The sequence below is a fragment of the Dipodomys ordii genome, unplaced genomic scaffold (genome assembly GCF_000151885.1).
Source record: "Dipodomys ordii isolate 6190 unplaced genomic scaffold, Dord_2.0 Scaffold68, whole genome shotgun sequence".
NCBI lineage: Eukaryota > Metazoa > Chordata > Mammalia > Rodentia > Heteromyidae > Dipodomys > Dipodomys ordii.
The window spans coordinates 5589585-5605049 of NW_012267284.1; the positions used below are offsets into that span (position 1 = coordinate 5589585).

A 15465-nucleotide genomic window follows, 5' to 3' on the forward strand; every position below is an offset into this window, starting at 1 on the left:
CTCAAGTGGTAGAGCGCTAGCCTTGAGCTGAAGAGCTGAGGGACAGTGCCCAGGCCCAGAGTTCAGGCTCCACGACCGGACCCCCCCCAAAAAAAAAAACTTAAAAATAAAACCAGTCTGGGCAATTAATCACCAAAAGCTGGAAGTGCAGCTGTGACTCAAGTGGTAGTGCCCAGGTCTTGAGGGAAAAAGCTATGTGAGAGAGCACAGGCCCTGAGTTCAGCTCCAGTACTAGCACCAAAAAACAAAACCAAAGGCAGGGGAGTTTTACACTAGACTAGGTTCCTAAGCCTGGGGCCTTCCTGAGACTTTGGGGAGAACATTCTGTAGGAAATTTATTCTGCCCTGACACACCCAAGCCCGCACCTCACCTCGTGCAGTGCCCACACATGGGAGCTGGGGACAGCTGCAATACAGCTGTGGTGCACATGGCCTGCAGGCAGCCGTACCTCCTCTCATATATGCTACACAGGGGGAGCTCAGGAAAGAACCAGGAGGGAAAAGACATCCTGTGCCCACAGGACTCCCATCCCACTGGAAGGGTAAATCCTAACTACAGGGTTTCTGCCTGCCAGGGCCCATCCTGCACATGGCATCTGTGGGATGTAAAACCCAGTTCCCACAAGCACTGAGAGTCCCAGGAATTTGACTCCTGAAAGACTGAGAGGTGGATATACTGTGTTTTGGTCAGAACTGTGCCAGAACGTGGCCACACACCATCTACTGAACATGTGCCCTTGGGTGGACTGGATCCTGAGTCACTGGCCCTTCCATTTGATTCCTGAATTACACCTTGGTCAGCATAGACTGATAGGAACAGTCTACATTCTCTACGAATTTCATCCCATACTTCTCCAAGGGTCCTTACAATGTACTTGATTTGTCCAAGTTCACAACTCCCACACTATAACCTTAATACTTTCACATAGCTGCTCCTCATTAAGAGCATATGAAGCTGGGCACCAGTGGCTCATGCCTGTAATCCTAGCTACTCAGGAGGCTGACATCTGAGGATCGAGGTTCAAAGCCAGCCTGGGCAGGAAAGTGTGTGAGACTTTTATCTCCAATAAACTGCCAAAAAAGCTGGAAGTAGAGTTGTGGCTGAGTGCTCTACTAGAGCACTAGCTGCCTTGAGTAATAAAGAAAAGTGCAGTAGCACTGCTAGCCAGAAAAGAGGTAGATGGGTGGAGACGCTGTCAGCATAAACACCATCCTTAAGAGAGACAAACAGCTCCACAGACAAAGGATTTACCTTTCTAAAAAGCAAATTAACCGGGGCTGGGAAGGTGGCTCAGTGGTAGAGCGCATGCCTTGCATGCCAGAGGCCCTGAGTTCGATTCCTCAGCACCACATAAGCAAAAAGAAAAAAGCCGGAAGTGGCGCTGTGACTCAAGTGGTAGAGCGCTAGCCTTGAACTGAAGAGCTGAGGGACAGCGCCCAGGCCCAGAGTTCAGGCCCCATGACCGGACCCAAAAAAACAAACAAAAAAGCAAATTAACCAATTCTACAGATCTGTTCAAATCATTCCTGGACTCAAAATGTGTGCTCTAAGACTTCTACAGAGCTAACAGAACAGCACAGGCACAACTGACTGTCGTGCTGCGAGCGTCCCTTCTCATTTACTCTTTTTTATTTTTGTAGTATTTTCACTACCTTTCAGTAGTTGTACGAAGTCATCTATTGTTTTACCTTGTTTCACCCGCTGAAACTTTGACTTTGTGGCTAAGTTTGAAGGTGTCCAAGATTTTGTCCTCTGGGAGAGATGGCAAAAGGACAGGTATCACCTGCAACGAGAAGGCGAGAGGTCACCTCCAGCTGCCAGCCGCGCTCCCCGACGCCACAGGAGCGCCACGCAGAGCTCACTCACCTTTCCAGGAAGACCATTTGCTTTGGAAAAGGGGTTTTCTGAGAGTAGAGAGGGCTGCACATGGCAGCTGGCACTGTCAAAGGACAGGCCATTCTCCTTCGGGTTGCCATCTGCGCTATTAGCACCATTTAGGGAGACAGGCTCCAGCAGCTCCGGCTGCGAGGCCTCGCCTTCCTCCGCTTCTTGAGCAGTGGGGAATGGGCTCAGTGTGGGGCCCACACCGTTCTCCTTGGCACCATTCTCCTTGGTGAGGCCCTTGGACTCCTCATCGGACTCCTCGGAGGACTCAGCGCCATAGGGGACCAGCACGCTGGAGCTCAGCTTGGACTTGCCATTCACCACCGGCTGGGAGCAGGGCTCGCTTGGGGAGACTGATTTTGCTACTTTACTAGAAACTGACATCGGCGATGCGTTCGAGGTAGACTGTATTGCAGAAGAACTGGTGACGGTGGAGGAGGGAGCAGGCTTTGTAGGGGCCTCCAGAGAATTGCTGTGAATGTTAGGCTGGGACTGACCTTGGCGGACAGGCAGCTTGTTGTGAATACTGATGGTGATTTTTTGTTTCTTGGGGTGTTCAGGGATAACTGAGGGCCTGTTAACTGACCAGTTTTGAACAGAAGTGGAAGCATTAACAGGACTAGTCCTGTTAACACTGGGGTTTCCATTAGGACTTGACATGGAACTGCTTGGCGTGTCCTTCAATGGCCCAGTCCCATTTAAGTGAGGTGCATTCTGGAAGAAGAAAAGCCTGCATCAGTGCTCAGAACCACATCCATGCTGCCTCAGGCCTGCTCGTTTTGGTCATGTTTGTCTTATCTAGAAACACCTTCTCATTCACCTGCTCCACCACATGCCTTTCACAGGCCAGGGTTTCTGGCAATGAAACAATAAATCAGACAAGTATGTCTTTCAGACCACAAACCCTAAGCCAACTTCAGTTCCAAACCTGACAGTGATCGTCAGGGCCCTGAGGACGTGGTCGGTCGCCTGTGAGCACCTCGGCTCAGGCAGAAGGAAGTGCCAGGAAGCAAGAATCACTAATGGCCTTAGCGCAGGGATAGCACCATGTGGAGAGACACAAAGACGGCTCCACGTCCTGTCACCAGGCTTTGCCACCTCCCTATCAGCTCCCCCAGTTCTCATGCAGTTCTGTTGTTCCATGTCCCCACTACTATTGCTAAACCCTATGATGACCACAGTGAAAGCTAGTTTGTAGACAAATCATGTTGGCCTTCATGTTTTCTTTTTTTTGTCGTGGGGCTTGAACTCTGGTCCTGGGCACTGACCCTCAGTTATTCAGCTCAAGGTTAGCACTCTACCACTTGAGCCACAGTACCACTTCCAGCTTTTTCTGCTTAGGTGGTGCTGAGGAATCGAATCCAGGGCCTCATGCATGCAAGGCAAGCGCTCTACCACTGAGCCACCTTCCCAGCCCAGCCTTCATGTTTTCTTACATAACTGAAGTACCTGATATCTTAACAGTTATAGTGAAAGGCTTCACACAAAAATCAAGCAACTGGGGGAAGAAAAAAAAAGTAGCTCAAGCCCAAAATCCTAACTACTTGGGAGATGGAGATGGAGGAATTGTGTTCAAGGTCGGCCTGAGCAGAAAAATTCTTGAATGAAACTTTACCTCAACCAATGGCTGAATGGCCTGGGCAAGGTGGCTGGAGCATGCTCCTGTCACCCCAGCCATGGGAAATATGATGGCTAGGGCCACGCAGCCACAGTGCTATAAGCACTCATCATCCCAGAGAAAAAGGGAAGGACAAAGAGAAGGATCACAGTCCAGGTCTTAAAATGAAAGCCTATCTCAAAAGTAACTAGTGATCCCTCCCCCACAGTATAACCCCTGCCTTCACTGTATTTGATGTTGGGATAATTTGTGGAGGGGAAGGGAAAAAACAAATCGTTTAAATAGGGATACAGGTGGACCCATTGCAACAATGAGATGTACAAATCGTTATGTGGAAAAACGAACTTTACAACTTTATGGGGGGGATTGGCAGGGGGAGGGGGGGAGATGGGAAGAGATGGGAAGAGGAAACAAAGGAGGAGGCAACAATGCTTGATAAGAAATGTACTCATTATGTTGCCCATGTAATTGTAACCCCTCTGTATGGTAATTTCACACACAAAAAAATTTTTTTAAAGTAACTAGTGCAAAAAGAGACTGGCAGAGGGGCTCAAATGGTATAGTATCTGCCTAGCAAGCTGAGTTCAAAAGATTAAAAAAAAAATCTTGAAAAATAAATAGCTGCTACCCTATGCATAGGCATGGAAAGCACAGCCCTATCGAGCTAGAAGCCACCCCCTCAGAGGCACTGAGTGCATATGCTGCCCAATAACACCAAAGAAAAGTGACAACTAGACCATCAGAATTCAGATCAAACCCAATCCTGCACCAGCGACACAGCTGAGCCCCGTGCAGCAAGCTGCCTCAGTCTCAGAACTGGGAGAGTGAGGCCCCACTCTGTGCACTGCTGCACATGACACAGGCACGCTGCAGTCCTGCCAGGGCCACTGAGAGCACCATCACCCAGGTGGGAAGGAGATGCAAACAGGCATGTGGACATGATGACCTCAGCCCTGTAACTGGGCACTTTGCTACAGCCAACTCTCATGAAGAAGCCAAATATTCTCCTGCACGTCCCCCATCAAGTCCGTGGTAGGAACTAAGATCTATACATACTCAGAGCGAGCTCTGGATCACACCAGCATCTCAGGCTTTCTAGAGATCTTCAGATCTCTGACACAATGGACCTAATGAGAAACTAGGCTGTAGATGGAGGTGAGGGAGGTATTACTAGCTGGGACAGTGACACCTCTTTCAAACTGACATAAAGATAGGTTTCCACCTATGAAATGTTACCTTCATTATATGAGAGGGAAGCTGTGGTCCAATAAACCCTGGTGCAGCCTGCTTGTTGGTAACAACCCGCTGATTGATCACCGGGCGGGGAGAGGACTGTCCAGGGCTGTGGGGAGAATGTGTAAGTTCACCTCCATTTTTCACATCATGGGACCTGGGGACAAAGAATATTGCTTAAGGTGACAAATGACATCTCCCTACAAGAGATTCACTTGCAAATTCAACAGCACTAACCCCTCAGACAAAAGCTGAGGAGACCAGGCTTTTGTTTTCCCATACAGTGTAGCCATGGCCTCCTCTAGTGGAGGTGAGGTGCTCATCAAGACACCTGGAGGAGAGGGCAGACACTAAATAACACATTGTGCTCACAAAGCTACTTTTCAAAAACTGCAGCCATGGTATTCACTGAACACTATGTTGAAAGTGAACTATATAACTTGTGAGTGGGGATGGGAGGGAAAATCAGGGAGAAGGAAGGGATGACGTTGTCCAAAAAGAAATGTACTTTTTTTTTTTTTCCAGGGCTGAGGACTGAACCCAGGGCCTTGCGCGCGCCAGGCAGGCGCCCTTCCACTGAGCTAAACCCCCAGCCCCAAGAAATGTACTCTTTACCTAACTTATATAACTACAACCCCTCAGAATATCACCTTTATAGTAACAATTTTAAAAATTAAATAAAAAACTACTTTTCACCGGGCACCAGTGGCTCATGCCTGTAAACCTAGCTACTCAGGAGGCTGAGATCTGAGGATCGCGGTTCAAAGCCATCGAAAGTCCATGAGACTCTTATCTTCAATTAACCACCAGAAAACCAGAAATAGTGCTGTGGCTCAAGTGGTAGAGCACTTGCCTTAAGCTGAAGAACTGAGGGACAGCGCCCAGGCTCAGAGTTCAAGCCCCACAACCAACAAAACAAATGAGCAAACAACCTACTTTTCTAATTATTTATATTTAGTAACAAATGTGTACCACTGTAGAAAACCAGGTCCAAGGCTGAGGGGATGTGGGTCAAGTGGCAGAGAACTGCCCAGCAAGTACAGGCCCTGAGTTCTAACCGCAGAGAAACAAACATTCTGTTAGATCCAAAAAAGTTAAGAAGAAAACATTATCTATCCACAACATTGTTTTAAACACCAGTGTTTTAATATTTCAAACTTCTTTCCTCAAAAATCACTTAGCTGGAAGATTACGAGATCAAGGCCAGGCTGGAACAAGGGAAACTCCCCCAACCCCGGCTCAAAAGAAAAAAAAAATCACTCTTGATAGCTACATAATACTTTATCACACAGACCGACGTACAATCATCTGTCCTCATTGGATGTTTTGGAAAATTCTACATTTTTAGCTATTAAAAAAGATGCCTTGGGCTGGGATGGTGGCTCAGTGGTAGAGCGCTTGCCTTGCATGCCTGAGGCCCTGGGTTCAATTCCTCAGCACCACATAAGAAAAAAGCTGGAAGTGGCACTGTGGCTCAAGTGGTAGAGTGCTAGCCTTGAGCTGAAGAGCTGAGGGACAGCACCCAGGCCCAGAGTTCAGGCCCCACGACCGGACCCAAAAAAAAAAAAAAAGATGCCTTGGGGCTAGGGGTTAAGCTCAGCAGGGCCTGGCGAGCACAAGGCCCTGAGTTCAGTTCTCAGCTCTGGAAAAAGAAAAAAAAAACTATAAAAGACCTAAATGAATAAAGCAACTAAAAAAGATGTTTTGCTGGGGCTGGGAAGGTGGCTCAGTGGTAGAGCGCTTGTCTTGCATGCATGAGGCCCTGGGTTTAATTCCTTAGCACCACATAAGCAAAAAGAAAAAGCCAGAAGTGGCGCTGTGGCTCAAGTGGTAGAGTGCTAGCCTTGAGCTGAAGAGCTGAGGGACAGTGTCCAGGCCCAGAGCTCAGGCCCCATGACCGGACCCCCCAAAAAAAAAATGTCTTGTTGGGTGCTGGTGGCTCATGCCTGTAATCCTAGCTACTCAGGAGGCTGAGATCTGAGGATCACGGTTCAAAACCAGCCTAGGCAGGAAGTCCATGCAACTCTTAACTCCAATAAACCACTAGAAAACTGGAAGTGGCATAGCAGCTCAAGATGTAGAGTGCTAGCCTTGAGCTGAAAAGCTAAGGGACAGCACCCAGGCCCAGAGTTTAAGCCCATAACTGACAAAAAAAAAGATGCCCAATTAGCTCTGGTAGAGAGCTTGCCTTGAATATCTAAAGGCCTGGGTTTAAGCCACAACACCATTAAAAGGAGGTGGAGGATTGGAAGGCTTGGAGCATGCATCAGATTTTTTTTCTAAACACAGAACTAGTAAGTCAGAGTTTGCAGCCTCAACAGAACAGAGACCTGAGTACTGTGCCAGGCTAGACGGGTTCCTGATGACAGGTGTGCTCAGTGGTGCAGAAGTCCAGCTATGACCACGCAGGGTACCCAGCACGCCTTCACAAAGCCCCATCCTGCCTCCAGAGCCCCTCGTGCCACTTGGTTTGCAGCCAGAAGTACAAGTCCCCCAGCTGGCATCTATTTGTCCTTCTGCACCTTTTAGTATTGAGCTGCCAGAGCAGGAAAGCAATGACAACTCCCCAACTCTATTCAGAAACATCTTTCCTCTTAAGGAACATGGCATTCATCTTCAAGTTGCTGGGGGGTTTGTTTTGTTTTTTTTTGCTTTTTTGTTTTTTTTGTCCGGCTTGAACTCTGGGCTTGGGTGCTATCCCTGCGCTCTTCAGCTCAAGGCGAGAGCTCTACCACTTGAGCTACAGAGCCACTTCTGGTTTTCTAGTGGTTTATTGGAGATAAGAGTCTCACAGCCTTTCCTGCCTGGGCTGGCTCTGAACCACAATCCTCAGATCTCAGCCTCCTGAGTAGTTAAGATTACAAGCGTGAGCCACTGGCGCCCGGCAAGTTGCTGTTTTTAAAACTAACTTAAACCAAATTTAAATATGTTGATGAAAGGAAAAGAGATAACAGAAAAGCTTGTTTTTATGACAATACCTGATATAAAAGAGCACATAAGCTTGTTGGCTGAGTACTGATCTAATATCACTGGTGGACACGATGGAGTCATTCATTTGATACCAGAGGCCATTGCTAGCCTGCAAGAAAGAGCCAGTAAGAATGGAAAGATTTACATTAACAAAGAACACAGTCAAGAAACATATAAGCAGAACAGACATTCATCACACTTTTTAAATAACTTTTTTTCAGAGCCTGGTGCTGGTCCCTGAGCTTCTTAGTGCTCAACGCTAGCGGCTCTGCCACTTGAGCCACAGCACCACTTCCGGTTTTTGAATACTTAATTATAGATTAGTCTCACAGGGACTTTTCTGCCCTGGCTGGCTTTGAACCACAATCCTCAGAGCTCAGCTCCTGAGTAGCTAGGATAACAGGCACGAGCCACCAGTACCTGGTCCCTCACAATTTTTAAGCAGGCATTGAGCCAGTCCTCCAGCCCTTTTTGTGTTGGTTATTGTTTGCCACAGGGTCTTGCTTTATGGTCAGGCCAGCCTGGACTGGTATCCTAATTGTGCTTTCTCACACCAATTGGAATGATAGTCACATGCCAAGTTGCCAGGCCATTTTGCTTTCCCTGTAGCTTGGGATGACATGAACACGTTGCAGTGTCCGGCCACTGGTCAAGATGGAGTTTCATCAACTTCATTTGCCTGGGCTGGTATAAACTGATGATTCCCCAGTCTCTGCCTCCCAAATAGCAAGAATTAAAGATCTGAGCCAACCGTGGCCAGCTGACAGTCCCACTTTTAACTGTAAAAGTTCCACCATTCACCCACAAAGAGCGATCCCACCCAGCTTACTTTTATGTAGCAGAAGTAGTGGCCAGCATGGCAGTTAAAGCCAGTGTGTACCAGCACTGCATACAAAACATAAATAATTGGTTCTCCATTGGGTTGAGACATGTATGGCCGAATATCAAGGTACTCAGGATATTTCACATCCTAAACAGACATGGAAAGAGGAAGAATGAAGGTCATCTCTGAAGGCACAGACTGTGCTACATATTTAGGAACAGGGCTGTCTTGGGGGGGGGAGGGTGATCCACGGACACTGTGATGTTCTGGCAGAAAGCAAACATGTTCAACCACCTTTCAAAGGACATCTGAATCTGAACGTATTTTAAGGCAATCGTCTAGAGAATTCTTCAAATTTGCCAAAGGAGACAGTAAACAGAATGATGATCTGCCAGCTGCCATTGCTACAGCTCACCAGCACAGAATGACAATTCTGGAAATTAATACATTTTTATTTTAAATGACCCAGGAATGTATTAATTATTTCTCTCATGATGCTGAGCTTTTAGTCATTTGCAGCCTTTACTAGGTAAACAGAAAACAGGAAAGTTTAATGTACACCAAAAAATGAGACAGCAAACATCTGTCAGTGAAATCCTTTGTGTGTGTGTTGCAACTAGGGCTTGAACTAAAGGCCTAGGTGCCTAAGTGCTGTCCCTAAGTTTTTAGGCTCCAGGTTAGCACTTGCTCCAGGACCACTTGCTCCTAAGTGCCATTTCGGGCGGGGGGCGGGGAGGGGCCACAGTTGAGTAGTTTATTGGAGATAAGAGTCTCATAGACTTTTCTGTACCAGCTGGCTTTGAACTTGGAATCCTCAGATATCAGTAGCAAGGATTTCAGCTATGAGCCACTGGCGGTCAGCCATCTTCTGGATTTCAAACTATACAAGTTCTCCCTCTATCACCTCCATACCATGGATACCAGAGAAGTGAATATGAAGTCTAAAAGCAGTTTCTTCACTAGAAAGTGTAACCAGCTGGAGGACACAGAGAAAATACATGCATTCATAAGCTCCTTCCCCTGACCTTTTTTGCCTGCTACCAAATGCCAGGGAGTTTAGAATAAACTATAATGAAACCATAATAAACTATTAATATCAATAAACTATCAACAAAACTATTGGATTAAGTCATTTATAACTCTTAACAGCTGCTGACACTTAAGCCATGAAAGCCTCCACACAAAAATTATTAATAACATCATCTACATACCTTAGCAATTTTTCCCCCTGTGAAATTTGCAAAGCGTTTCAGGGAAAGTGTAAGAACATTGGAGGATCTATGTATAGTGAACCTCTTTGAAGCTGGAACCATCTTTTTACACCTGAAAATACACAGAAAAACAAGATTATGATGTGTCTTTTTTGATATTTTAATCTTTCCCTTCTTATTCTTCTGAGACATCATAAATTAAGATTCCAAGCCAGGTGCCTGTGGTCCAAACCTGGAATCCTAGCTACATAGGAGGCTGAGATCTGAGGATCACAGCTCAAAGCCAGCCGAGGCAGGAAAATTCATGAGATAATTACCTCCAAACAAACTACCAGAAAAGATGAAGTAGAGTTATAGCTTAAATGGCAGTGTGCTAGCCTTGAGCAAAATGAAGCTTAGGGACAAAACCTAGACTCTGAGTTCAAGCCTCAGAAGTGGCAGACACATATGTACAAAAACAACACACAGCAGTAGCTCATGCCTGTAGTCTCAGCTACTCAGGAGGCTAAGATCTGAGGATTGCAGTTCAAAGCCAGCCCGGGCAGGAAAGTCCATGAAACTCTTTATCTCCAATAAACAACTAGAAAACCGGAAGTGGCACTGTACCTCAAGTGTTACAGCACTAGCCTTGAGCTGAAGAGCTGAGGGACAGAACTCAGGCCCAGAGTTCAAGCCCCACCACTGACAAAACACACACACACACACACACACACACACACACACACACACATTCCAAAACAATAGCTGGACACCAGTGGCTCACACCCGCAATCCTAGCTACTCAGGAAGCTGAGATTCGAAAATCTTGTTTCTGTGCCAGATGGGGCAAATAAAGCTGAGTCTCCTCTCCAGTTAATCAGCAAAAAGCTGGAAGTGGAGGAATGGCTCAAGTGGAATAATGAGAAAAATCAACCAATTAGAGGCCTGAGTATAAGCCCTGAGTTAAAGTAGTGGCACACACATGCACACAGACATGCAGACACCAAAGATTCCACAATAGGAATATTAGATGAGAAACACCATCCCCTTATATCAAATATTAAAATGGGTGCTGGTGGCTCAAGCCTGTAATCCTAGCTACTCAGGAGGCTGAGATCTGAGGATCATGGTTCAAAGCCATCCCAGGCAGGAGAGACTGTGAGACTCCTATCTCCAATAAACCACCAGAAAACCAGAAGTGGCGCTGTAGCTCAAGTGGTAGAATGCTCGCCTTGAGCTGAAGAGCTGAGGGACAGCGCCCAGGCCCAGAGTTCAAGCCCCACGACCGACAAAAATAAATAAATAAAATAAATAAATAAAATGATTAAACATTCCAAGAGGTCTGGGGATGTGGCTGAGTGATACAAGACTTGCCTAGCATATGCAAGGCCCTGGGTTCAATCAAAAGAAATTTTTTTAAGGGAAATTGCTGAATGCATAAAAAAGAAAAAAAAAGAAGATAGACTAGGCACAGTAGGACACACCTGTCATTCCAGTGCTGGGAAAAATGAAGCAGGAAGATCTCAAGTTTGAGGCCAGACTGGGCTACATAGGGAGACCCTGTCTCATAAAGAAAAAGGAAGGAAAAGGGGGAAAAAAAAAAAACACCAAAAAAGGGGCTGGGGGTTTAGCCCAGTGGAAGGGCACCTGCCCAGGGCACTGGGTTCAGTCCTCAGCCCTGGGGGGAAAAAAAAACAAAAAACACCTAAAAACAGGTAGGGCAAATCTGAAACACCAAACACAGAAGCCACCAATAATCTCAAAATAAATTAATTTAGGCCAGGGATATGTCTCAATGGTGAAGTGCTCGCCTCACATGAATAAGGCCTGGGCTAAAGCCCCATATCCCAACCAGACTATAAAGTAGCAATCTACTTAAAATATGTAAAGACATGTAAAATATATGAATAATGTAATGTAAAATGTTTCCAGCAGACACTCACCATACCTTGGATACCCATGAGAGGGAAATACCCTGATCTCCCCTGGGAGGAAGTGTCATTATTTCAATCCTCTTCTACCAGGGAAAGCAGCAAAGAAGCTCTCCTGGCTCCCTGCATCACCTATGCAACTGCACTAGTGTCCAGCACATTATTTTGCCCTCTCCCTCCACAGCTGGTCCTGTGGTGAAGTACTGGCTTAACAAGGGCACAGAATTGAGCATCTTAGAGAGTGCCAACACTGACACTGCATGCTGTGGCCTCCCCAGATGGCTCGAGCAGCTACAGGAAAGCTGGTGAGTAGTTTGGGAACACCCAACTCTTTCACACCATGGGGGGAGCAGGAAGCAAGGCCCAACAGGTCACCCTCTATCATACTTGCTGCACTTGTAGGAGTTTTCTCCATCTAGCTGTTCTGGCTTCACGAACTGCTCCAATGCCTTATTCACACTCTGAGCAGCCTGGAAAGAAAAGATATAAACATATCAACGTGCACTGCCATGTGGGCTCAGGGAGGAAAGCAAACGAGAATTCTTGTGCAGAACCCTTATATGCCAGGTTATCCCCAGTACTCTAAAGAAAACAAAGGGCGGGCTGGGAAGGTGGCTCAGTGGTAGAGCGCTTGCCTTGCATGCATGAGGCCGTGGGTTTGATTCCTCAGCACCACATAAGCAAAAAGAAAAAAAAAAGCCGGAAGTGGCGCTGTGGCTCAAGTGGTAGAGCGCTAGCCTTGAGCTGAAGAGCTAAGGGACAGCACCCAGGCCCAGAGTTCAGGCCCCACGACTGGACCCAAAAAAAAAAAAAAAGAAAAGAAAACAAAGGGCCTGCTCGCTGCAGTTTCACTGAGAATAGCATCTAAATGGGACCAGAAAGGAGCCAAGTGTATAAACTATGACACACTCACTCAATGGATGCCAGAAGAATAAGGCAAGGTCACTGTAAACAGCAAGTGCACAATACTATTTTATAAAAAGCAAGCTATCTATCTGAATCCTAGCTACTCAGATGGTTGAAATCTGAGGATCATGGTTCAAAACCAGCCCAGGCAGGAAAGTTGGTGAGACTCATCGCCAATTAACCACCTGAAAACTAGAAGTAGAGCTGTGGCTTACAGTGGTAGAGTGCTACCTTTGAGCAAAAATCTCAGGGACAGCACCCAGGCCCTGAGTTCAATTTCCACAACTGATCAAAAATAAAAATAAAAAAAAGAATAAAAATCTGGTTTTATTAAAATTAACTGATTAAGGACAAGGCCAGGGTCAAATCCCAATAGACTTATTAATGAAGACTTATTAATGAAAAGTCTAAAAGTAAAAAAGACTTATTAATGAAAAGTCTAAAAGTAATAACAAGATCTTAAACTTAGTCCCCACAAATTATTACCTTATTTTATTATCAAGTTATTTACCTTGATTTCCAATGTTATATCAAGATATGGATCAAAAGTATCTGAAACACCTTTGCAGTTTAAACATTTGACTGAAATAAAAAGTGAAATGCAAACAATAAGTGTAATTATACCAGTACCACTACATAAATGACAATATAAATACTATTTCAAATTAAAAAATGAGCACCATTTTTCTTTTATTAGGTTGAGAAAAAAATTAGTTAAATCTCATTCACAATGTGAATGAAAGTGTAAACTGGGCCCACATCCACTAGTTGGAATACAAATTGGAATAAGCTCTTGAATAACTACAGAATAGTATTAAAATTAAAATACACACCATGGCCAGGCACTGGGGTGATTCATGCCTATAATCCTATTCAAGAAGTTGAGATCTGAGGATCGCAATTTGAAACCAGCCCAGACAGGAAAGTCTGTGAGATCCTTATTTCCAATTAAACACAAAAAGAGCTGGAAATAGAGCTGCAGCTCAAGTGGCAGAGTGCTAGCTTTGAGCACAAAAACTCAGGGTCAACATTACTGTGACAAATGCTTTCAGACCTTTTACTGCTGCAGACACTGAGAGAAAAGTGGAAGTTCTACACAAAGTATGACCCCAGGTTGTTCATGCTTAAGAAACTACTAGATGGATATACCAGTTATTGGAGCTGCCTTTGGGGAAGGGGACAGGAATCCAAGATGACCCAGAAATCTACTTTTCATTATTAGCACCTTCCTACTATTTGCATTTTTATGTATTTTTGTTTTTATAATCTTCAAGTAGTTGTATAAAGGGGTTTCAACTCAACATGTCAGCTTATGAGGACAGTGCATCTTGATCAGTTTTTAAAGTCACATGTATGTACCAGTTTATGAAACAAAAGCTTACCTCTAGATCTTAAATATCCTCCAAATATCTGACAAACAAGTGTAGTGGCCTGGGTATGTCTGTCTAATCTGAAAAACAATCAGTGATGTAAAATTTACAGTTGCAATTATTAAAGCATGTATATTCACATTAAATAACAAGAATTCAGAGAACCACAAAATTGGGTATATGAAAACCAGAGGCCAGTGCTGCCTGACAGAACCCGGTGAGGGTTTGTGAAGAGGATGGAAGGAGTTATATTATGAAGGCAGGGATTTGGCCTTGAAGCAAAGAAGCAAGAGGCAAATGCCTCAGCAGGACTGTGACCCTGTGCAGGAGCCAGGCAGAATGCTTTCCCCTATTTTAAGCCTCACGTCACAGACAGACCACAAAGACCTGGACCAGGTGAACTAGAGTGCAAGGAGAAACATACCAGGTAAAGAAGGCTACCTCAAGTGTTTTAGGGCTAATTATCCAATTATCTCCATAGTGTTTCTCTTGAGTTTGTATTTAGGTTTTAGGAAGAAGCTATTTTAGGAACTGGTAACATAGGGCAGAATATGAGGGGACAAACATTTATGAGGCCAGAAATCAACATAGAAAATATCAGTCACAACTAGAAAAGAGAAGCAGCTAGTTTTAAATCTGCCAAGGTATGCAGATACCAGAGATTAAACAATAAAACCAATATTTATTTCCTAACACTGTAACTGAACAAATTCAAACTGCTACAATAAGTACATCTCTTTAAACTTTACTCATTTTAAAATAATGAAAATCAGCTGGGGAAGATATGGGGCAAAGCCAAAAGGTAAACAGATTAGTATACATTCAACATAAAAGGTGAAACTGAGTGAGGGTGTGGCACAAGTGTAGAGCTTGACCTAGCAAGTGCAAGTTCCTAAGTTCAAACTCCAGCACTGGCCCCCACAAAAAGCAAAACAGCCCCGATGCAAAATGAAGAAATGTCTACCTATTGTACTTACTTATTGCTGCCATTCAAGCATGCCTTTTGCATAGCATCGACAGTATACTGAAGGAACTCATGGGCATCTTCTTGGTTTCCAAAACGGAAGTGCCTAGCTATACCTATAAAATTTAGGTAAAAACAAGGATTTATCATTACACATTATATACCCAGACTATTCCCTGAATGGTGTGTGTGTATACATATACATATATACACATATATACATACACATATATACATACGTATACGTACATATACACATGTATATATACATACATGCATATACATTCACATATATGCATTCATATGTATGCATATATATGTGTATATATATACATACTCACACACCCAACCCAACTCACTAGTGGCTCATGCCTGTAATCCTAGCTACTCAGGAGGCTGAGATCTGAGGACCAAGGTTTGAAGCCAGCCCAGGCAGTCAGGAAAGTCTATGAGACTCTTATCTCCAATTAAATCACAGAAAAAGCCAGAAACAGCACTGTGGCTCAAGTGGTAGAGCTCTAGCCTTGAGCTGAAGAGCTGAGGGACAGCACCCATGCCCAGAGTTCAGCCCTACA

At 44.9% G+C, this 15465-nt stretch overlaps 1 protein-coding gene across 1 annotated transcript in view; it reads right to left on the bottom strand.

Moving 5' to 3' along the window:
* Usp42 (ubiquitin specific peptidase 42) overlaps positions 1-15465 on the bottom strand; it is a 39239-nt gene that overhangs the window by 8141 nt on the left and 15633 nt on the right. Inside the window, exons 4-14 of the mRNA XM_013023398.1 lie at positions 14904-15006; positions 13939-14006; positions 13068-13138; positions 12038-12120; positions 9741-9852; positions 8536-8676; positions 7715-7815; positions 4740-4893; positions 1868-2599; positions 1690-1784; positions 372-464 (exon numbers count right to left, since the gene is read on the bottom strand). Of these exons, the coding sequence (XP_012878852.1) occupies positions 372-464; positions 1690-1784; positions 1868-2599; positions 4740-4893; positions 7715-7815; positions 8536-8676; positions 9741-9852; positions 12038-12120; positions 13068-13138; positions 13939-14006; positions 14904-15006 (1753 nt within the window). The remainder of the gene's footprint in view (positions 1-371; positions 465-1689; positions 1785-1867; positions 2600-4739; positions 4894-7714; positions 7816-8535; positions 8677-9740; positions 9853-12037; positions 12121-13067; positions 13139-13938; positions 14007-14903; positions 15007-15465) is intronic.